Source organism: Carcharhinus amblyrhynchos, chromosome 20 (genome assembly GCF_965287045.1).
Source record: "Carcharhinus amblyrhynchos chromosome 20, sCarAmb.v2.hapA, whole genome shotgun sequence".
NCBI classification, from domain to species: Eukaryota; Metazoa; Chordata; class Chondrichthyes; order Carcharhiniformes; family Carcharhinidae; genus Carcharhinus; species Carcharhinus amblyrhynchos.
Genome location: NC_137343.1, coordinates 3,656,807 through 3,680,488, shown reverse-complemented (window position 1 = coordinate 3,680,488; position 23,682 = coordinate 3,656,807). Strand labels below are relative to the sequence as shown.

Sequence of the window (23,682 nt, the reverse complement as noted above, 5' to 3'; positions counted from 1 at the left end):
GGAGGACATGCAAACTCCACGAAAACAGTGACCCAAGCTGGGAATCGAACGCAGGTAGCACCATGCCGCCCTGTACTGCATACCAATACATGTGACAATAATAAATCAAATCAAAATGTCCAGGATTGTATTCAGAGATTTGATATTAAATAAATATTTATAGTGAACTTTGAGCCAACACACAAGTTTTATTGTTCTTAGCGAATGAAAATCAATCCATTGCATATAATGGGTGACTCTGGGGCCATTATTTATTGCATTAACATTATGCAGGAATGACAAACAGTGTTCATCAAAAGTACTGAACAAATTTTAAATTAGCCAAATGATTTCTTACCGTGTATCATTCTTGTCTCTTACACTCGTTTCAAATTTGGTTCCATTCCTGGATACATACTCAGCCAGCTTGTCAATGACTGGCTGGATATCAGGTGGAGGAGGAATAATGACAGGAACGACAGTTGGGGCACTGAAAAGTACAACATTAGCAAGTTACACAAGTCAAGCAGCACACAGTGACAAAATGATAGCACACTGCATCTTCCTTCCACTCTACGATAAATGAAAATGTCACGAATAGCAGCCTTTAATCCTGAAGGTACCAAAAAGCTCTCTCCCTCCAATCAAAAAGGGACAACTTTTTACAGACAATGCCCAGCAGTGACAGTACACATGCTGGTTACGACAGCATCTTTTATAACTGCTATCTGATATTCTTTGGTATTGATCAAAGTGAATCAAAGGTCACAATGTTTTACAACTGGAATGTTATTATAAGTATATAAAGAGGAAGAGAATAGCAAAAGTAAATGTTGGCCCTTTAAAGGGCAATACAGGTAAGGTAATAATGGGGAACACAGAGATGGCAGAGGCATTAAACTAATATTTTACTCTATCTGCACAGTAGAGAATAATGAAACATTTCCACAAACTGCAGTTAATGCAGAGAAACTTGATGCAATAACCATTACTAGGGAGAGGGTATCGAAAAAAATAATAGGATTAAAGGCAGACAAGTCTCCAAGACCTGATGGCCTACATGTTAGGGTATTAAAGGATGTGGCAGCAGAGATAGTGAATGCATCGGTTGTAATATTTCAAAATTCCTTGGACTCTGGTAAGGTCCCGGTGCACTGGAAACACGCTAATGTGACACCCCTATTCAAAAAGGGAGAGGCAAAAAGTAGGAAGCTATAGGCCGGTTAGCTTGACCTCTGTGGTGGGGAAGTTGCCACAATCAAACATTGAACATAGAACATAGAACATAGAACATTACAGCGCGGAACAGGCCCTTCGGCCCACAATGTTGCGCCGACCAGTCTTATTTTTAAAAAAACAACACTGACCCACTAATCTAAACCAATCCCTTTTCGTCCATAAACCTATCCACCAATCTCTTAAACGCCCCCAAACTAGGCGCATTTACAACTGCAGCAGGCAGGGCATTCCAGTCCCTCACCACCCTCTGGGTAAAGAACCTGCCCCTGACATCCGTCCTATAACTACCCCCCCTTAATTTAAAGCCATGCCCCCTCATGCTAGCTTTCTCCATCCGAGGAAACAGGCTATCACCATCCACCCTATCTAAACCTCTAATCATCTTATATGTTTCTATAAGATCCCCTCTTAGCCGCCTTCTTTCCAGTGAAAACAACCCCAAATCCCTCAGTCTCTCCTCATAGGACCTCCCCTGCATACCAGGCAACATCCTGGTAAACCTCCTCTGCACCCTCTCCAAAGCCTCCACATCCTTCCTGTAATGTGGGGACCAGAACTGCACACAGTACTCCAAGTGCGGCCGCACCAGAGTTGTGTACAGTTGCAACATGACGCTGCGACTCCTAAATTCAATCCCCCACCAATAAACGCCAAGACACCGTACGCCTTCTTAACAACCTTATCTACTTGATTCCCAACTTTCAGGAGGAGATGACTGAATATTTGGAAAAACAAAGCACAATCCACCACAGTCACATCGTTTTATGAAGGGAAAGTCATGCTTGACAAACTTGCCTGAGTTCTTGAAGGTATAACCAGCAAGGTGGATAGTGGGGAGCTTGTGGATGACATATATCTAGACTTCCAGAAGACGTTTGACAAGATGCCCCATAAAAGACTGATCCAGAAGGTAAGATCACAAGGGATAGGGGTTTAGAGTATTAGATTGCACTGAGGATTGGCTGACTGACAGAAAGCAGACGGTCGGGATAAAAGGGTCCTTCTCTGGTTGGCAAAATGGAATAAGAAGTCTCACAATACCTGGTTAAAATCCAACAAGTTCTCTTTCCACTCACCTGATGAAGGAACAGCGTTCCGAAAGCTTGTGGGTTTAGTATCAAATAAACGTGTTGGACTTTAACCTGGTGTTGTGAGACTTCTTACTGTGTTTACCCCAATCCAACGCCAGCATCTCCACATCATGGCAAAATGGAACAAGCAGGGTGCCGCAGGGGTCAGTCCTCAGACCTCAACTGTTTACAATCTATATAAATGGCCTGTAAGCAGGGATAGAGTGTAAGGTAGCAAAATACATAGATGATTTGGAGTTGGGGACCAAGCATACTGTGTCAGATGACACTAAGATGAGTGGTAGAGCAAAGTTCACAGATGATAGCAAGATGAGTGATAGACCAAACTGTGCAGAGGGCACTGAAAATCTGCAAAGGGATATAGATACTTTAAGTGAGTGGGCAAGAATCTGGCTGATGAAGTAATGTTGGTAAATGTGAGGTTATCCACCTTGGTAGGAATAACAACAAAATGGACTATTATTTAAATGCTAAAAAATGGAAACTAGATCAATATTGAGCTTGTAAGGAGAATTAGAATGCTGTCAAACTCACAAAAGTGACCTGAAGCCAACTACCACATGCCATTTATACAAGTTAAAACAAAGGAAAGCTAAAATGCTGAACTTAAAGTGTCCCACCTGACTGTGGTTGTAGAAGAAGGGACCTGAGTATTACTGCTGTCACCTTCTGTGTGTGGCGGAGGTGTGGCTCCAGAAGATGGAGGTACTGAAGTCCCAGTTGTAGTTTGTACAGCCATTTCTGAAGGCAAGGCGCTATAATAACCAGAAACTTCCATTCCTGGAGGTGGCGGCGTTAGGCAGTATGTACCATCAGGCATCATGTAATATCCATAATACATGGTTGTCACTGCTGCTATGACATGAAATATTTAATTAAAATTATATCCAGTTACTCTCTCCATGCTCACAAAATGTTCCAAAAGTTATAATGAAACTGTCATTTTTCATCATCGCTCAATGCTTTTACTCAACAGTACATCTTCAGAAGCTTAACCACTATCACATAAAATTGTTTAAATATTTATTAGATTGCAATGCTAAAATCACCAACATACTCTATTAGACCAGTTACATCTAAAAATGTTAACAAACTGAACTTGCTTAACAAAAACCCAACCATAATCCTAATTTAAATCAATCCATGACAAATTAGTTTTTCATTTGTCAAGATTCAACTACAGCTCTGAAACAATTCACTTGATGCAAATTACCTCATTAAATCAATGTTGATTATCCATCCAAGTACTACAAGATTGATTGCATCTTTACTCAACTAGTCTTTTTGGCTTTACTAACTGAATTGCACTGACTGCAGTGTCAGAGGATGACGAAGGTTCAAGCCTCATTAGACCCGGAGCAGAATGTATTTGTTCATGAAGTTGCTGTCAATTTTGTTTTGAAGCAACAATCAATTCTAATAGAAAGCATAAAGTTGTTAACTTAATCACATGGGCTTGTGGAGGGCATTGTGATCCCAGATCGACTGACAGGACAAGACTACTAGTGTATAAGCTTTAACACGCATACCACTATGCCCTGCACCACTGAAGCTCCAAGAGGCACAAAGGTATTCTCCGGACGATGCTTTCCTTATATTATAGCATAACAATCATAAGATCAATATCTTACATTCTGAGTAAATATAATCTAGCCTGGAATTGCATTACTGTATATTAATATACATCTAGAGCCTAAGAGATCCAAAGCTGCGACACAGAACATTTATAATGGGCCATTAATTGAAGCTGAGTATTAAGTAAAAGCCCTGTAATCCTATTTAAAGTCTCACTAATTGGCGAGGGTCAAAAGCATGTCAGTGCTGAGGGAGGAAAACATACTAGCTTTTCTGAGGTAGGAAGGTCACAATCCATCTTGCATATCTAAAGCACAAACAAAGCGCTGCAACGGAGTATGCATTTAAATCTTTCCCACTCCAGATATTAATATGGACACAGATGCAGCCATTCAAAAGCTGACCTATTAACAAAAACAATTCCTTAAATATCACCTTCCAACTTCTAAACTTTTGAGGAATGTTTACCGGAGTAAATATTTTAATGTTGGTCGCACTAACATACTCTCATAAATCATTTCCTTTGTTCTTATATCAAGAATAAGTTAGTGACCTGAATAATTGAGTTGATTTACACCTAGGATCTTCCATATTCAATCTTCTTTAGGACCCAAGAATATAACAAATAAAAAAGCTTTAAAAATATGAGTAGGTTAAAAAAAGTGATACAGTAAGACATTTCGCTATTCTCATTAGTAAAATCGATCTGATACAGCTCACTATAAAGAGTATATTATTTCAAAAATTTTTCTGCTCACCATAAATATTTGAAAAGAGGAGTAAGTTACAATATCAGGAGGTGGAAAGAGTGTAGCACGAATCATAGCTTCTAATTGCTTCAGCAAAAATCTAACACTGGCACTACGTGCTGCAAACTTCTAAGGGGAGAATCTGGCTGGTACTCAATTTGATGTAAAAAGGGCAGTGCAATTTTAATGCACGATAAAGCCTGATGACCCACTGAACCTTAGGTCCACCATTGAAACTGGTCCTTAGGACACAGTACTATAAAGCTTGCAACTCGTTGATGCTAATCAGGTATTCGCTGCAGATTACCAGGACTGAGCACGCTTGGCCATCTTAGATCTTAGTATTGGCCACACATGTGCACGTATATGCATGCACATGTGCACACACACACACACACACACATATTTGCAGTGACGCTATCCTACTTTGTGAGTAATAGGGGAAATGATAAGCACGGCTAATTTCAGGAAAAAAAATCCTCAATCCCTGAGGAAATCAAATCATCTCAAGAAAAGCATGGTAATGCTTCTGTGATGCATCAGTAAAGTCTGCAATCTTTCTTCCTTAACAAATCTGAGAGTTTATCTCATCTTGCAGGTTATTTTTCACTTTAGTTACAGGCCACTAATGTAAATTCTTTCTACTTGATTTCAAATACATCTAACTTGTCTACCAAAAATAATTCTGCAATATCAATGCACATGACAATATGTCACTGCCCCACGACCCTTATACGAAAACATAAACCATCTTAAGCCATTCAATTTCCTTATCTCCTTACCCTGCCTGCTCCAGCTGGTACTTCCAAGAATCTCTCCTGACTCCTCACCTCATGCATTAAATAAAGCACATACAGAATACCCTGATTATTCCCTCCCTTGTCCAGCTGCCCACATTGTCCCCACATTCTGGCTCTGACAAAAGGTCAAACATTGGCTCTATTCTCTTTCCAAAGATGATGTCAGGCCTGCTGAGATTTTCCAGCATTTTCTGTTTTTGTTTCAGATTCCAGTGTCTGCAGTACTTTGCTTTAATTCCTTGCTGGTTTTATATCTACTCCTACTCATTTCCTACTCTTTATAGATTAAATGTAACTCCATTACTGGCCAGACAATGGCTCAATTTCTACTCCACTGCATTATCCTTGAAAACCCCCAATGCTACCTACCGCATTATGGTAAGAAATCTCACAACACCAGGTTACAGTCCAACAGATTTATTTGGAATCGTCAGGTGAGGAAGGAGCAGCGCTTCGAAAGCTCATGATTCCAAATAAACCTGTTGGACTCTGGACTGAGGTGGGCACAGTAAGAAGTCTCACAATACCAGGTTACAGTACAATGGGTTTATCTGGAATCATGAGCTTTCAGAGCTCCTTCATCAGGTGAGAAAGGAACAGTGCTCTGAAAGTTTGTGATTCCAAATAAACCTGTTGCACTTTAACCTGGTGTTGTGAGACTTCTTACTGTGCCCATCCTGGTCCAATGCCAGTATCTCCATGTCATACCATGTAATGGGTTAAATGGAAGATTAAATAATTGTTTTTATATTGATGTAAAGCTTCCCCAAATAACCTTCATTAGATCAATCTTGAAATTTGGTGAGGTACATGTTAACCTGTCCATTCAACCACATTCTCAAACTATCTGTGCATTGACATATCTGACCTGCCTAGTCACAGAATTGATTATTTACCTCTTCCACAAAGAGCTACACAACAACCAAAAATGGAGGCACATGCGGATAATCACACTCCCGATCCCTCAAAATAATTTTGAGTACAAAGAATTGTAAAACACAAACTATAGACTTTCTGATTCTACTTTTCAATAGTTCTGGTTCCCCTACCACCCCCCACCGTAAAATAATCCCGAACCTAGGTACACCATACCAGCTTTCAGAAAATATCATACCTGTATACACCACAGCATCTCAAAGTCCAGTCTAATTCAAGACCAACATGAGGTGTGACGATGCTATGCCTTTAAGAAATGTATTTTTAGCACGTTTCTTGTGAGGGGTATATTTAAAAGTTAGCTGTTTTTTACGATGCTGATTTGTCTGGGCAGCATGCAGCTCCATGTTGAGAATACAGGATAATGACGGATATTAACTATGGATGTGTTTGTTTAAACAGAGTTTAATGCATTTATGTTTCTTTAAAGTTTTCCTTGGCGTTTTAGAGTAGGGTTTTGTTAGGTTGATTGAAAGGTCATGCGATTAATGGGAGGCGTTAAGCTTCCAGGAAAGTCAGTGTTTTAGTTTCATTTTTAAAATCAAGAATAGTTGCTGGCTGGAGCTGTTTAAAGAGCTTTCTCTCTCTCTCCAGAAGTTTTCAAAATGCTTGAGGACTATCAACAAGTAACAGCATGTAAGCCGATGTTGTTTGCAATCTGATTTCAAAAAGAGGTTTTATACCTGTAAAAACATCACTACTTGAATTGGAACTAGTAGAGATAAGTTAGCAGTTAAGAATTGTATCTTGTCATATTTAAGCATTGTTCAAATGTTAAATGTTAAGCAGATTCATTTGGTAACAATTATACAATTATAAAATAAAGTTTATTTTGATAAAAGCTCCATAGTTTGTCAATAGAATCACACCTGAAGTGAAATATCTTATCCCCACACTAATGCCAAAAATAGCAAATATTTGGGGCCTATTCTAAATTTAAAATATATCTTGGGGTTTCTGATTCATACCCTAACAGAGGGATTCACGCGCAGAAGAGCGGCATATGCAAACTCAAAAATATGGTCCCCCTCCTTATACCTACGTTTCCTCTTGATAAATGTACATAGAGACACAAGACCAATTTCCATAAGCATACTACAAATACCATGCTCTACCTGCACACTACAATTCTCAAATCCACATACCATTGCATTGTCAGTTACCTGTTGTGATCTATTTTTATTTATTCTGTCACAATATGTGCATGTCACTGGTTAGGCTAGCATTTGAAGCTCATCCCAAATTGCACTCGAAGAGTGTCTTCCTAAACCGCTGCTTCTGGTGTAGATACACCCAAAGTGCTGGGAGAATTCCAGAATTCTGACGCAGCACTGAAGGAACTGTTATGTGTTCCAAGTCTGGTTCGCTTGGATTGGAACTTGAAGGTCATGATGTTCCCATATCCCTGCTGCCTTTGTCCTTCCACCTGGTAGATGCTCCTGGTTTTGAAGATGCTGACGAAGGAGGCCTAACGAGCTGCAATACCCCTTGCATGCTGTACATCGGTGGTGGAATGAGCTAATGCTGCACGAAGTAGACAGGATGCCAATCAAGCAGGCTGCTTTATTCCAGGTGGTTCTGAACTTCACTCGTCCAGGCAAGTGCAGAATATTCCACCATGCTTCTGACTTGAGCCTTGTAATTGATGGACAGGATTTGAGGAGTGGGGAAGTGAGTTATTTACCATAGTGTTCTCAGCCTGAGTTGCTCTTGCAGTCACATACAGTATTTATATCATTATATTGTGTCTTTAATGAGTACCAACTTTCCCCAGTTGGATGGCCATCATTTTCACAACCAGTCACACATCCATCCTAATGCTAATGATGGCGTTCCCAATCCTGGCCCCTCACTCAGGCTGAACCACACCTCAGTTGTGTTGAGCCGAGTTATGCTTCATGTAACATATGATCTCCATCACCAGATGCACTGAAACTTTTATTCATACATTGAGAATACCTTCCTCATTGACACTTCAAATCAATATTCTCCCCATCCTTCACAAATTCAGCTGGTTCGTGACGCCAATCCTCATGTTTTTTTTTACAGTGGCTCCTACTCCTCAATACATTAAACTGGAAATCTTCACAGTTTTTTTCAAGTCCCTCCATCTCTGCAAGCTCCTAAACCATACATTCATTCTGGCTATATGTGGCCCTCCACCTCAAATCCATTCCCACGCTGTCACCTGATGATTGGTGACAGAGCTTTTAGTCTCCTCACCTTTACTAAACATGGAATAATCACCTTTCCAAGCTTTCCCCTTTGACCTATTATTCTGCTGGCGAATCGTGTAAAGAGGACTGTAGACAGGGCTTTAAACTAATTAGGGGGGGAGGGTGTGAGGGTAGGTGACATTACGGGGTCTAAAGTTAAGGAGACGGTACAGCTAAGGATAGAGGCCGAGGATGTCCCAATAATAGAGGGAGTAAGGGGCGTGAGTATGGTTGGTGGTGTTCCAGCAAATAAAGTCCAGGTGAAGGCTGGGATGAAGGCGCTTTATCTGAATGTGCGAAGCATTAGGAATAAAGTGGATGAGTTGGTGGCGCAGATCGACACAAATGGATATGATCTGGTGGCCATTACAGAGACGTGGCTGCAAGGTGACAGGGACTGGGAGCTGAATGTCCAGGGGTATCAAGTGTTTAGGAAGGATAGACGGGAGGGAAAAGGGGGGTGCGTAGCTCTGCTGATTAAGGATAGCATCAGGGTGGTAGCAAGGGATGATATTGGAGCCAAGGAGCAGAATGTGGAATCGTTGTGGGTAGAGATTAGGAACAGCAAAGGGAGGAAGACGCTGGTGGGTGTCGTCTATAGGCCCCCGAATAATGATCTGGAGGTGGGGCAGGCTGTTAACGCATAAATAAGTGCGGCGTGCAGGAATGGGACGGCCGTAGTTATAGGGGATTTCAATCTGCATATTGATTGGTCGACCCATGTTGGACGCGGTGGGCTCGAGGAGGAGTTCTTGGAATGCTGCCAGGATAGTTTCCTGGAACAGTGTGTGTTGGAGCCGACGAGGGAGAGAGCTATCTTGGATCTGGTGTTATGTAATGAGGAGGGTAGAATTAGGGAACTTGCGGTGAAGGATCCTCTTGGGGAGAGTGATCATTATATAGTGGAGTTTCTGGTGCAGATGGAGGAGGAGGAAGTGGGTTCCCGGACACACGTCCTTTGTTTGAACAGAGGACAGTACGGTAGGATGAGAGAAGAATTGGCGATCGAATGTGGACTGGGGGAGCGCGTTGGAAGGTAGGTCTGCTGAGGAGCAGTGGAGGATCTTTAAGGAGATCTTTCTTGGTGCTCAGCAGAAATTTATTCCGATGGTCAAAAAAGACCGTAGGAGGAGAGGTAATAAGCCGTGGACAACGAAGGAGGTGAAGGAAAGTATTAAATTAAAAGCGGAAGCGTTTAGAGTAGCTAAGAGTAGTGGGCGAGAAGAGGATTGGGAGAGGTTTAAATGTCAACAAAGATTGACAAAGAAGTTGATAAAGAAGGGTAGGAGAAACTATGAAGCTGGGCTAGCGCTTAATATAAAAAAGGATAGCAAGAGTTTTTATAAATATATAAAAAGAGGCTGGCTAGGGTGAACATTGGTCCCTTAGAGGATGAGAAGGGGGACTTAGTGGTAGGGGATGGGGATATGGCTGAGGTCTTGAATAACTTTTTTGTTTTGGTCTTCACGGAGGACGTGAATAATTTGCCGGATGTTAGAGACGGAAAGGTGGTAGGACTGGAGGGTCTCGATGACATTACTGTTACTAGAGAGGTGGTGCTCGACAGACTGGAGGGACTGATTGTGGACAAGTCCCCAGGACCGGATGGAATGCATCCGAGGGTCCTGAAAGAAATGGCGGAGGTGATAGTGGATGCCTTGGTGGTTATTTTCCAGACGTCGCTGGATTCCAGGGAAGTGCCAGAGGATTGGAAAACGGCTAATGTTACGCCGTTGTTTAAGAAGGGTGCCAGGCAAAAGGCGGGGAATTATAGGCCTGTTAGTTTAACGTCTGTTGTAGGTAAAATGTTAGAATCCGTCATCAAGGAGGAAATAGTTAGGCATCTTGAGGGGAACTGCTTGATAGAGCAGACGCAGCACGGTTTCGTTAAAGGGAAGTCGTGTCTGACAAATTTACTGGAGTTCTATGAGGATGTGTCTAGGGCGGTGGATAGAGGAGAGCCAGTGGATGTGGTCTTTCTTGATTTTCAGAAGGCGTTTGACAAGGTACCTCACAAGAGGTTATTGCAGAAGGTCAGGGGGCATGGAGTTGGGGGTAGGGTGTTAGCGTGGATAGAGGACTGGTTGTCAAATAGGAGGCAGAGAGTGGGGGTCAATGGGTGCTTTTCGGATTGGCGGATGGTGACTAGTGGAGTGCCCCAGGGGTCGGTGCTGGGGCCTCAGCTATTCATCATTTATATAGATGATCTGGAGGAGGGAACCGAGTGTAGGGTGTCGAAATTTGCTGATGACACCAAAATTGGTGGAAAGGCAAATTGTGCGGAGGGTGGGGAGAGTCTACAGAAGGATCTAGATAGGCTGGGCGAATGGGCCAGGAAATGGCAAATGGAATTTAATGTTGGCAAGTGCGAGGTGGTCCACTTTGGTAGGAATAATGGTAGGAAGGATTATTACTTACGTGGAGAAAAACTGCAGCAGGCGATGGTGCAGAGGGACGTCGGGGTCCTTGTGCTTGAGTCGCAAAAACCCAGCTTGCAGGTGCAGCATGTGGTCAGGAAGGCAAATGGGATGCTGGCCTTCATCGCGAGGGGGATTGAATATAAAAATAGGGAGGTCTTGCTGCAGCTGTATAGGGCAATGGTGAGGCCGCAGCTGGAGTACTGTGTGCAGTTTTGGGCGCCGTACTTACGCAAGGATATTTTGGCCTTGGAGGGAGTGCAGAGGAGGTTTACTAGGCTGATACCGGAGTTGAGGGGGTTGAGCTATGAGGAGAGGCTGAATAAATTAGGCTTGTACTCGTTAGAGTTTAGAAGAATGAGGGGAGATCTCATTGCGACGTATAAGATGATGAATGGGATGGATAGGATAGAGGTGGAGAGACTCTTCCCGCTCAGAAAGGATAGCAGGACTAGGGGGCACAGCCTCAAGATAAAGGGGGGGTGGTTTAGAACAGAGTTGAGGAGGAACTTCTTCACTCAAAGGGTGGTGAATCTCTGGAATTCTCTGCCCGTTGAAGCGGTGGAGGCTACCTCGCTAAATATTTTTAAGACGCTGGTTGATCGGTTTTTGATAAGAGAGGGGATTAAGGGTTATGGGGAGAGGGCGGGAATGTGGAACTGAGCCACAACAGATCAGCCATGATCTTATTGAATGGCGGGGCAGGCTCGGAAGGCTAGTTGGCCTACTCCTGCTCCTATTTCTTATGCTCTTATGTTATGTTCTGTGCATTAAGACATTTGTATTTTCATCAATACAAGATTGCGTTGCAGCCAAATCTGCAACCATACCAAACCAGAAAAGTTGATGGATTTGGAGTAGGCAGCTCAGAAATCAATAAGTGCACAGTAAGACAGATGACTTTAGCACAAATACAAATGGAAAGTACTACACACAAACAAAAAAAAACACTGGTCAACACATGTAGTTCACGGAGAGTTGAAATAGTTACTGCAGAAGTTAAGAGACCCATGAATCATAGCTGACTTAATGTTTATTGGCACTCAACCTGTCAAAATACCCAGAGCAGAAATCAACAGAGCGAATAGGATATAATCAAAACAATAAGAGTAAAACTCAGTGGAGATTATTAGGGGTGCCAATGAGGAAAATGTGTAAACAAAGATTTCACTGATGGAGGGTATGTGTTACATGAAGCTGCACTGGGCTGAACAAGGCTGAAGAGTGCAGTTTTGTCCAGCCTCAATGCAGCAGAATATTCGAGTCAGGCTGGATTGTAAGTATTCAGTTCAGTGTCAATTAGGGACAACATATCCCTGGACACATGTAGAGAGGACTTAGAGACATGAGGAAAGGCTGTTGGGCTTTAGTGTTTTAAAATGCATGCATATGAAGTGATTTTATTGAAGCATGGAAGATAACCTGAATGGAAAAGTTAAATCCAGAAAATAGCTTTAAACTGAAAAGCTGGAGGAGGACAAGGATTTGAACTAATCCACAACAATCTCTGGACTGTTCTCATGAAGTTATTTTTCATACAAAGTGTGATAGACACCTGCAATGGCCTGCCAGATAGAGTAGTTATTTAAGACAGAATGGTTTTTCTTAACCAAAATGGATAAACCATGATGGGCCAAACCAGCATTGTTGCTTTTTAATATCTTGTGAGCAGCTTATATGCAATCTTTTGATCAGGTTTCTTAATTGGAAATCATCCAAAGTAATCTCTCCTGTGTTCTACTCAATGATTAAAATAGTCACAGAAAGGATCACTTTCATAGCTCCCCATATCATGTTCTTCTTCTCGAGTTCTCTGCCTGAAGGTAGATCTAACCCACAATACTGCAACCGCCACCACAGTTAGGGCCAGAAGACAGGTCCCAAATCCACCACAGCTGGAAAGAGGATCGAATGGTAGCACTGCTATCTCACAGCGCCAGGGACCCGAGTTTGATTCCCAGCTTGGGTCACTGTCTGCGTGGAGTTTGCACATTCTCCCCATGTCAGCATGGGTTTTCCTGGGTGCTCCAGTTTCCTCCCACACTCCAAAGATGTGTGGGTTAGGTGGATTGGCCATGCTAAATTGCCCCTTAGTATCAGGGGGGCCTAGCTAGGATGAACACATGGAGTTATGAGGATAGGGCCTGGGTGGGATTGTGGTCGGTGCCGACTCGATGGGCCAAATGGCTTCATTCTGCACTGTTGGGAGTCTACGATCCCCTGTGCTGCTGATCCACACCAGCAGACCAGCCAACTGAATCAACCAGCAGCCTGTGGCAACGTACACTTTTACATGCATGGGGTTACAAGCTGGAGTTGTGCATTGTGATGGCAGAGACTCCAATTTCTTTCCCTCACATGGCTGACCAGAAATCAGTCCTGTCCTTACTGCTGCAACTGGTGTGTGACGCAAGGACTTACAATTTGATAGTCAAATTATTTGGCCACCTCATGAATAGACTTTCCTTGGCCATCAAGTTTTGAGGTGGGACTTGAATTTGGAGCATCTGATTCGGAGGCAGGAACTCCACTATTGTACCACAAGACCTCTAGCTCCTCACATAGCTCACACAAAATAATAAGAAAAAAAATGTTCCGAGATCCAAGTCTCATTATCTATCAACTGGGCCCAACCACCATCAGCTGCTCCCTCAATGATGTTTTGTCCTTTAATACATCAAAACTTTACCAATTTTCCCAAAAATAGAACAAGATCAAAAGTTGGAGGGTCCATGCCCATATACGTGCTAAATGGCAAGTAACATTTGTGCACAAAAATGCCAGGCAATGGCCATCTGCAAGGCTGCCTAACCTCCTCCCATGACATTCACAATGACATTAGCTTTACCAGATCTCTCACCATTAACATCCCAGGCAACTAGATTTTTACTGAACTCAAATATCAATCACAGTGGGACTCGAACCTGGTTCCAGAATATTATGCTTGGATCTATGGATTACTAGTCCCATAATGATACCACCACTTCCATTATACTATTCATTGTGAACCAAATGGGTTCTTTTTTAATAACAATCAACAATGGTTTCATGGTCACCACTGGATTGTAATTCCAGACTTCCTGAATTCAGATCTTTAAACATGGAATGCTTCACGATTGTATGTCATCTCGAAACACAGCCAGACCAGCCACATAAATGCTATAACAGCAGGTCAGAGAGTAGACATTTTGTCGCAGGAGGCCCACCTCGTCTTCCCCAAACCTCTCCACCGTCTACAAGGCACAAATCTAGCTTATGATAGAATACATCCCATTTACCTGGGTGGCACAATGGTTAGCACTGCTGCTTCACAGCGCCAGGGACCCGGGTTCGATACACAGCTTGGGTCACTGTGTGCGTGGAGTCTACATGTTCTGCCTGTGTCTGCGTGCGTTTCCTCCGGGTGTTCAGGTTTCCTCCCACAGTCTGAAAGATGTGTTGTTAGGTGCATTGACCCAAACAGGCACCAGAGTGTGGCAAATAGAGGAATTTCACAGTGACTTCACTGCAGCGTTAATGTAAGTCTACTTGTTATTAATTAATTAATAAAAGCTGCTGCAAAAAAGACAAATTCAGCATCACGTAATCCATACATTTAAACTCCCTTCCCCCGCCACTGACATACCATAGCTGCAGCGTGCACCAGGTACAGGATGCACTGCAACAACTCACTAAAGCTTCTTATGCATCAGCTCCTAAGCCTACAGCCTCCCCCACTTTGGCACAGTGGTTCACATTGCTGCCTCACAGCGCCAGGGATGTGGGTTCAATTCTGGCTTTGGGTGACTGCATGTGGAGTTTGCACATTCTCCCCGTGTCTGTGTGAGTTTCCTCCCACACTCCAAAAAGATTTGTAGTTATGGTTGATTGGTCATGCTAAACTGCGCCTTAGCATTAAAGGGATTGGGCCCGGGTGGGACTGTTGACAGCGCAAGATCAATGGGCCGAATAGCTTTGTTCTGCACCGCAGGTGTTTTATATTATCGAGAAATACACACGCAGCAAATGCAGGGCAGCATCATCACCTCAATCTCCCTTCCTATTACACACCACCTTGACCTGAACAGATATCATTCTTCCTTTACTGTGGCTGGGTCAAAATCCTAGAACTCCTTATGGAATGGCAGTATGAAGTAACTTCACAATGAGACCCCCCCACCATCTTTTCCAGGGTTGCTAGAGGTGATGTTAAACGCTGAACTTCTCAAGAGATATTCACATCTCTGTGAATGATCCCATTAAAAAAGAATCACCCGCCAACACGTATGCAATAGGCTTACCTATGAACAAACACCTTCAAGATATGACAGCAAAAAAAGCTAATAAATTGGCTTCAAATCTAATTTCAGAAATTGAACTGAACAGTCAGTGCTCTTCTCCATACTTACAGTCTGCAGCAGTATATTCTACTGTGGCTGCCACTGCTTCTGAACTGTCAGATTCTTGCTGTTTTTGCACATTTTTGGCATCTGCTTGTACTTTACGCACTAAAGCTGCAAGAGGATGGTCTGGGTCCATAACTTTCAGAGGCTAAATTAAAATATTAAAATAAAGCATTATCTCAATGCTGTGAACCAACATCTGAAATGACAGATATACTCACTTGTTCAGCAAACTATTGCAAACAAGTTTTGACTTTTTGTGCAGCACTATCTTACTCAAATAATGGACAATGCTCCACTTGGATTAGAAGACATTCATTCACCCAGAGCAATGCTTCAGTTCACTCCTTAAATTAATAAGAGTGAAGAGTTACTTAAGTGGGTTCAAGAGAATTTTCTAGATCAGTATGTTTCCAACCCAAAAAGGAAAGAGGCATGGGGGAATCTGGCATTGAGGCACGAGCTTGGTGTTACTCAAAGATCAATTGGGGGAACAGCAATCACAGAATCATATGGTTCAGATTAGTTGGGAAAATGGACAAGGAGTAATCCAGAGCAAAAAGGTTAATTGAAAGGCCAACTTCAGTGGGGTGAGAACTGAGATTATCCAGGTAACTTGGAATCAAAGATTAGCTGGCAAAACTGCAACTGAATAATGGCCTGCCTTTAAAGGAGGTAGTTCAGGTACATTTTCAGGAAGGAGGTAAGGTAGGAAAAGCAAAGCCGGAGCTCCCTCGATGACAAAAATGACAGAGTAAGATGAAGCAGAAAATGAATATATGACAAGTGTTAGGTGACAATACAAGAACCAGGTGGAAAATAGAAAATTTAAAGGGGAACTGAAAATTGAGTAGCCAATCTGCTAACATAAAAGGGAATCTAAATGCCTCCCATAGATATATAAACAGTAAAATGGTAGGAAGAGAACAGGTGGGATCAATTCAGGACCATGGTGGCAGAGAACACATGGCTGAGATACTAATTCAATACTTTGCATCTTTTGTATCCAACAGGTCAATATGACGCATCTAGTGTGCAGCTGAAGGAAGTTGGTATACTTGTTGTTTTAGTGTACTAGCTCGCACCTAATTTTCAACACTCACCTCTCTCTTCCTTACAGAACCTTTCCTTGCAAACCAAGGAATTGTCCTTTCACCTCCCTGCTCACCAGCTAAGACCCCAAATGCTCCTACCAAGTGAAATAGTGATTTACTTGCACTTGGTTCAATATAATATACTTTGTATTCACTGTTCATATGTGGTCATCTTTATACTGGGAAACCAAACACAGACTGGATGACTGCTTTATGGAAAATCTCTGTTCAGTACAAGCATGACACGAAGCTTCTGCTCACTTGTCATTTTAATTTTCCACCTGGCTCCACAGAGGCTTTGCTGCTGTTTCAGTTCGAGGAACAGCAGCATCTTGTCTTTCAACTTTGTCCTCTGCAGTCTTCTAGATTCAACATCCAAGATCAACAACTTTAGATCTTAACCTCATTGTTTTCTATGCAAGTTTTCCTTTTTTTTTGTTTGACTGGGCTGGTCTTGTCCTGTTTCTTTCTTCATGTTACGCTCAGACGATTGTAGTCATTCATGCCTCTTTTATACAAAACCCTTTTTCTTTACTGCACCCACGACCACTCTCTTTGGCTATTATACCATGAAATATTTTGTTTTTTAAGCTCTCTTGCCCTCCACCCTGTAATGCAGCTTCCCTTTTATTACTCCTGCCCTGTCCCCTCCTTCCACTGGCTTAACACTTTTACGGATCTATCTTCAATCCTAATGACAGGTCATCCCAACCCAAAATGTTCCTCCCCACAGAATCTGCCTGACCTGATGAGTATTTCCAGCATTGTTTTCACTGAAGATTGGGAGGAGGTTTGGTAGAGGTGTTTAAATCATGAGAAATCGGAACAAAGTAGAGAAACTGTTCTCGTATGTGGAGGGCATTGATCTAAGTGGCAAAAGAATTGAACCAAAGGTGACAGGAGGGAAGACTTTATGTGGTTTGTGGCTGGAGTTTGGAATGCACTGCCTGAGAGTGTAGTAGAGGCAGGTTCATTTGTGGCTTCTGAAAGGGAACGGGATAATCATTTGGATGTGGGCTTACAGAGAAGACAGTGGAGTGGGACTAGCTGGTCTTGGAGAGCTGCTACCATTACAAAAGGTCAATTATCCTCCTTCCATGCAATAACCACTGAATGACTCTACGAAATTCAAAATGAACAACGGGTGGAGTACAGTCACTGTTGGAAACTGAGTTTCCAACATCTTAATTTATTTTAAGTCAAATTATAAGTTCTGTTGAAATAAGGTCACCGTAAACTCAGATCTAGTGGATACTCACCCTAGTCAGTTCTTCCAATCTGGAATTACTTTTAGAAGCAAAAAGACTGGGATGGAGATAACAGCCATCATTGTCGTCATCATCATCTTCACCCGATTCTGTTATAGATCCTGTCAACAAGATTAAAATGTGCTTTAATGATGATATTCAAGGTCGCGTCTTTTTCCTCCTTAACCAATCTTTAATGGCAAAAGCAGCAGTTATGTCACATTCTGCTGGAGAAACACAATCTAAAATACCTGACAGTGCAATTTCCTTGTCAATTTCTCAAATTGTTTAAATATATCATAGAGGGGCCCTTTCCATCTTTCAACGTGCTTTGTGCAGACTGGAACAGGAAGGTTCAGCCTCTCGAGCCTGTTCTATATCTTAACTTCATCCATCTACCTTTCTTCCAAATCCCTTAAACTATCCAAAGCAAATTTGATACTATTAACTGAGCTAGCACGTTTTAAACTACCCACTAACTTTTCTCCTAAATGGTCTGGCTCTTAATTTACATAATGCCCTTTGTCCTGGCATTGGAAAAGGTTTGTCTTCACCTATCCTTTCAATTCTTGCAAAATCCTAAACATCTCAATCAATCAAATCACTCTGTCACCATCCATAATCTACAGGAAACAGGTTACATAAACTCCTCTCCTTTGCAGCTCAGTTAACAATGCACTGAATTTGTATTACATCCCTTCCAAGGTGTATTGCAGAGAGCATACAGTACACAAAATTACAGCTCAGCCTTCAACACTATTATTCCTACAAAACACATCTCTAAACTCCATGGCCTGGGACTCGGCTCCTCCCTCTGTGACTGAATCCTGACCACAATCAGTAAGGATAGGCAACAACACCTCCTCCACGATCATCCTCAACACTGGTGCCCAAAAGGCTGTGCCCTCAGCCCCACACTATACTCCTTACAAACCTATGATTGTGTGGCCAAATTCCCCACCAACTTGATTTTTAAGTTTGTTGATGACACCACAATAGTGGGTCAGATCTTAAACAATGTGGGTGGCATGGTGATACAGTGGTTAGCACTGCTGCCTCAGTGCCAGGGACCCGTGTCCAATTCCGGCCTCAGGTCACTGTCTGTGTGCAGTTTGCACATTCTCCCTGGGTCCACATGGGTTTCCTCCCACAGTCCAAAGATGCGCAGGTTAGGTTGACTGGCCATGCTAAATTGACCCAAGTGTCAGGGGATTAGCAGGGTAAATGTGTGGGGTTATGATAATAGGGCCTGGATGGGAGATTGTGGTCAGTGCAGACTCGATGGGCCAAATGGCTTCCTTCTGCACTGTAGGAATTGTATGTATGATAACGATGAGACAGAGCATAGGAAAGAGATAGAGAGTCTGGTGAACTGGTGTAACAACAATAATCTCTCCCTCAGTGTCAACAAAACAAATGAGACACTCATCAATTTCAAGAAGCATAGAGGAGTACATATCCCTGTCTACATCAAAGGGATGAAGTGGAAACTGTTGAGAGCTTCAACTTTGTAAGTGTCCAGATCTCCAACAACTTGACCTGGTCCCTCCATGTCGACGCTATAGTTAAGGAAGCCCATCAACGCCTCTACTGTCTCAGGAGGCTAAGGAAATTTGGCATGTCAGCTATGACTCTCACCAACTTTTACAGATGCACCACAGAAAGCATTCTTTCTGGTTGTATCACAGTTTAGTATGGCTTCTACTCAGTCCAAGACTACCAGAAACTACAAAGGGTTGTGTGCGAAGCCCAGTCCATCAAGCAAACCAGCCTCCCATCCATTGACTCTGTCGACACTTCCTGCTGCCTCAGAAAAGCAGCCAGCGTAATTAAGGACCCCACACACCCTGGACATTCTCTTTTCCAGCTTATTCCATCAGGAAACAGATACAAAAGTCTGAGGTCATGTACCAACTGACTCAAGAACAGTTTTTTTCCCGCTGCCATCAGACTTTTGAATGAACCAACCTCATATTAAGCTGATCTTTCTCAACACCCCAGCTAGGACTGTAACACAACATTCTGCACCCTCTCCTTTCCGTCTCTATGATCAGTCTGCTTTGTCTGTGTAGCACGCAAGAAACAATATTTTTCACTGTATACTAATACGTGATAATAATAAATCAAATCTTGGTCTAATCAAGGCTTGTATAGGTGAAGCAAAACTGCCCTCCCTTTATATTCTATGTTTCCAGATACAAACACTAACATTCTATTGTCCTTTCTATCTTTTTTTGTACCTAACCACTCCATTAATGTGAACATGGATCCCTAAATCTACACCTTCCTAGACTTTCCACATATGCTTTGATTCCCTTTGTATCCAAAAATTTACCAATCTCCGACTTGAACATATGCAAAAATTCTAGGCTGACATTCCTTGGAGTGAATAAATTTCTCCTCATCTCAGTCCTAACTGGCCGGCCTTTTGACATGGATAATTTTAGACCTCCCCACAGCCACGGGAAATACCCTGCCACCACCAAAGCTGTCAAGCCCTACAGTAATCAAGATGTGATCTCATCAACATCCAATTCAATTGCAGTAAGACTTCTTTGCTCAAAGTTCAATCCCTTCACAATAATTGCTCTCCTAATTGTATGATGTACTTGCCTTGTGAATCCTGTAAACGGATAACATTGGCACAGAGACCAAATCACTAATGCATACGAAAAACTTGGGTGGTACGGTAGCAGCGTTTAGCACTGCTGCCTCAAAGCGCCAGGGGCCGGGGTTCAATTCCGGCCTTGGTGGCTGTTTGTATGAAATTTGCACATTCTCCCGGGGTCCACAAAGGTTTCCTCTGGTTTCCTCCCAGTCCAAAAATGTGCAGGTTAGGTTGATTGGCCATGCTAAAATGTCCCTTAGTGTCCCAAAATGTATAGATTAGCAGGGAAAATACGTGGGGTTATCGGTAAGCCTGGCTAAGAGTTGGTGCAGGTTTGATGGGCCAAGTGGCCTCCTGAAGTGCAGCGATTATATGATTCTATGCCCAGAGATCCCTGTGTGCACTCGCTACAACTCTCCCAATTCAGGAAGTAATTTATTGCTACTCTCTGCTTTCTATCATTCAGACATGGATTGATTTATGCTGTCACTTCAGTTTTCATAAAATGTACATTGATCTCACTTAAAAAAACACTTTATCAAACACTTCTATAAAAACCTAACATAACAAGCCTATTGCATTCGTTACTCTTTGTGTTTTATATTTTCTCAAAAGAACTTGATTAGGCAAACACGAACTGCTCTTTAAAAATCCATCTCAAATTAGCCCATTTCTCTGTAAATATACACGAGGGCTATCCTGTCTTTATGGCCTCAAACAGTTTTCCCACCATGAGAACAACTCATCCGTAACTGCCTGTGTTACCCAATTCACTTTCTTTCAAGAGCAGGCTGTTGCAGTCAGCACCCACACTTCTCAATATAGTTTTCATTTGAAAAAAAATCACTAGTGTAATTATTGAATTATCAATCCTCAGATTTTAATTCATTCATGGATGTCACTGGCTGGTCAATTTATTGCCAATCCCCAAATGCCCTTAAAAAGATGTTGCTGAACTACTTTCTTGAAAGGCTGCAGTTCTATGTGATAAAGTACTGTTAGAGGGGATGTCCCAGCTAGGACAACACAGTGGTTAGCACTGCTGCCTCACTGCATCGGAGACCTTGTTTCAATTCCCAGCCTGGGTCACTGACTGTGCGTTCTCCCCATTTCGCAACTGCCTTCAGGCAACTAGAGACGGCCAGCCAGCAATGCCCATGTCCCACGGATGAATAAATAAAAACAATCATTGCACTGGAATCTAAAAAATACTGATAGGCTGTTAGACACTAAAATTGTAATGATTTCACAATCACAAATATGCATGGGTTTCCTCCGGGTGCTCCAGTTTCCTCCCACAGTCCAAAAGACATGCTGGTTATGTGCGTTGGCCATGCTAAATTCTCCCTCAGTATACCTGAACAGGTGCCGGTGTGTGGCAATTAGGGGGTTTTCACAGAAACTTCATTGCAATGTTAGTGTAAGCCTACTTGTAACACTAATAAATAAACTCAATGATGAAGGGATGGCCAATATACTACCAAGTCAGGATGGTTTGATACTCGGAGAGGACCTTGAGATGGTGTTCTCAAGTACCCATTGCGCTTGTCTTTGGAGGTGACAGAGGTTGTAGATTTGGAAGGTACTGTCGAAGGAACTTCAGTGATTTGCTACAGTGCATCTGGCAGGTGGTGCAGTCACAACTTGGTGACTTACCAACCTCAAGTCTCACTGCTCTCTCTGAATAAGCATACATAAATGCCACGTTAATCCCCTCTTCTCCTTTAGAATCATAGAATCGCTACAGTGCAGGAGGCGGCCATTCAGTCCATTGAATCTGCACTGACCACAATCCCACTCAGGCCCTATTCCCAAAACACCACACATTTATCCTGCTAATCCCCCTGACACTAGGGTCAATTTAGCATGGCCAATCAACCTAATCCGCACATCTTTGGACTTTACTCCTACGGAAAATTGTACTTACCTTACAACTTCACATTACACAAAATTTATCAAATTGCAGAATTCTGTATGGAATCAACAAAAGAACAGTGATCAGAAATAATTTAACTTACTCCTTTTCTCTTCAAATCTTTTTTCTGTCTGAACAACATATTTCCCATCTTTCATGGTTTTGAGAATGTGCTTATAGTATGGATTCAGGTAGTGATCAAAACGCAGAAAATCAAATTGAGAGTTCTGGGCTTGTTTAGCTTTAAGCATGATTTCGAACTGTGTGCCCTGCTTGCAGACAAATTTTGCTGTGCGCTCGATGATGGCATGCATTTTGGATGTTGCAGGCTGGAAAAAGAAATGTCTACATGTCATAACTTACATTCAGAAGACAATGATATTAAAATTAGAAGATCTGAATAAAGTATTTTGCATACATCAATGATAGAATATCAGTTACAATCTCGGTTGGTTTATTTAATTCTAGAGATTCTAACTATCACTAGGCTATTAATCCAGAAACTCAGCTAATGTTCAGGGGAACCTGGTTCGAATCCCGTCATGGCAACTGATGGAATTTGAATTAATTTTTTAAAAACCTGGAATTAAGAATCTACTATTGACATGAAACCACTGTCGATTGTTGGAAAAACTATCTGGTTCACTAATGTCCTTTAGGGAAGGAAATCTGCTGTCATTACCTGGTCTGGCCTACATGTGACTCCAGAGCCACAGCAATGTGGTTGACTCGCAACTGCCCTCGGGCAACTAGAGATGGCCAGCCAGCAATGCCCATGTCCCACGGATGAATTAAAAAAAAATACAATCATTGCACTGGAATCTAAAAAATACTGATAGGCTGTTATACACTAAAATTCTGATGATTTTACAATCACAAATACGCATGGGATGTAGGCCTCACAAGCTGAGCCAGCACTTATTGCCCATCCCTAAGTGCCATTTCAGACAGCATTTAAGAAACAACCATATAGCTGTGGGTCTGGAGTCACATGTGGACCAGACCTGGGGAGAATGTTAGATTTCCTTCCCTAAAGAACATTAATGAACAAACCAGATGGGTTGTTATAAGGTTTTTTTTAAAACAACTGACAATATTCCAGATTTTTATTGGATTCAAATTCCATCATTTGCCATGGTGGGATTCCAACCCAGCATTACCCTGGATAACCTCTGGATTACTTAGTCCAATTAGAATACCACTATGTCACTGCCTCCCTGTACAGAACATGTGTGTGTAAGTCAGTTTTTCTTCTACATTTGCACTCAAATGCAGATTAGGCAGTTTTGTTTGTTATTTATTTCTGTAACAATTAAAAACAAAACTAAAGGTTGCTGATATCCCACCATGATCTAACTGAATAGTTTGCCAGAAAAATGCACACTGATGCACATCCTTAAAGTAAACAGCATTTTGTACAATGAACAAAAGCAA

General features: G+C 42.2%; 1 protein-coding gene across 6 annotated transcripts in view; it reads right to left on the bottom strand.

Moving 5' to 3' along the window:
• The window catches only part of sfswap (splicing factor SWAP), a 135,978-nt gene that overhangs the window by 88,616 nt on the left and 23,680 nt on the right, over positions 1–23,682 (bottom strand). For 5 of the 6 annotated variants that reach the window (XR_013889035.1, XM_080207981.1, XM_080207983.1 and 2 more), the window contains exons 5-9: positions 22,352–22,577; positions 17,738–17,847; positions 15,391–15,532; positions 2,930–3,164; positions 338–469 (exon numbers count right to left, since the gene is read on the bottom strand). Coding sequence is in view for 5 of the 6 variants with exons in the window: in XM_080207981.1 (XP_080064107.1) it covers positions 338–469; positions 2,930–3,164; positions 15,391–15,532; positions 17,738–17,847; positions 22,352–22,577 (845 nt within the window). In the remaining variant the exon portion in view is untranslated. The remainder of the gene's footprint in view (positions 1–337; positions 470–2,929; positions 3,165–15,390; positions 15,533–17,737; positions 17,848–22,351; positions 22,578–23,682) is intronic. The other variant, XM_080207982.1, reaches the window with a different exon arrangement.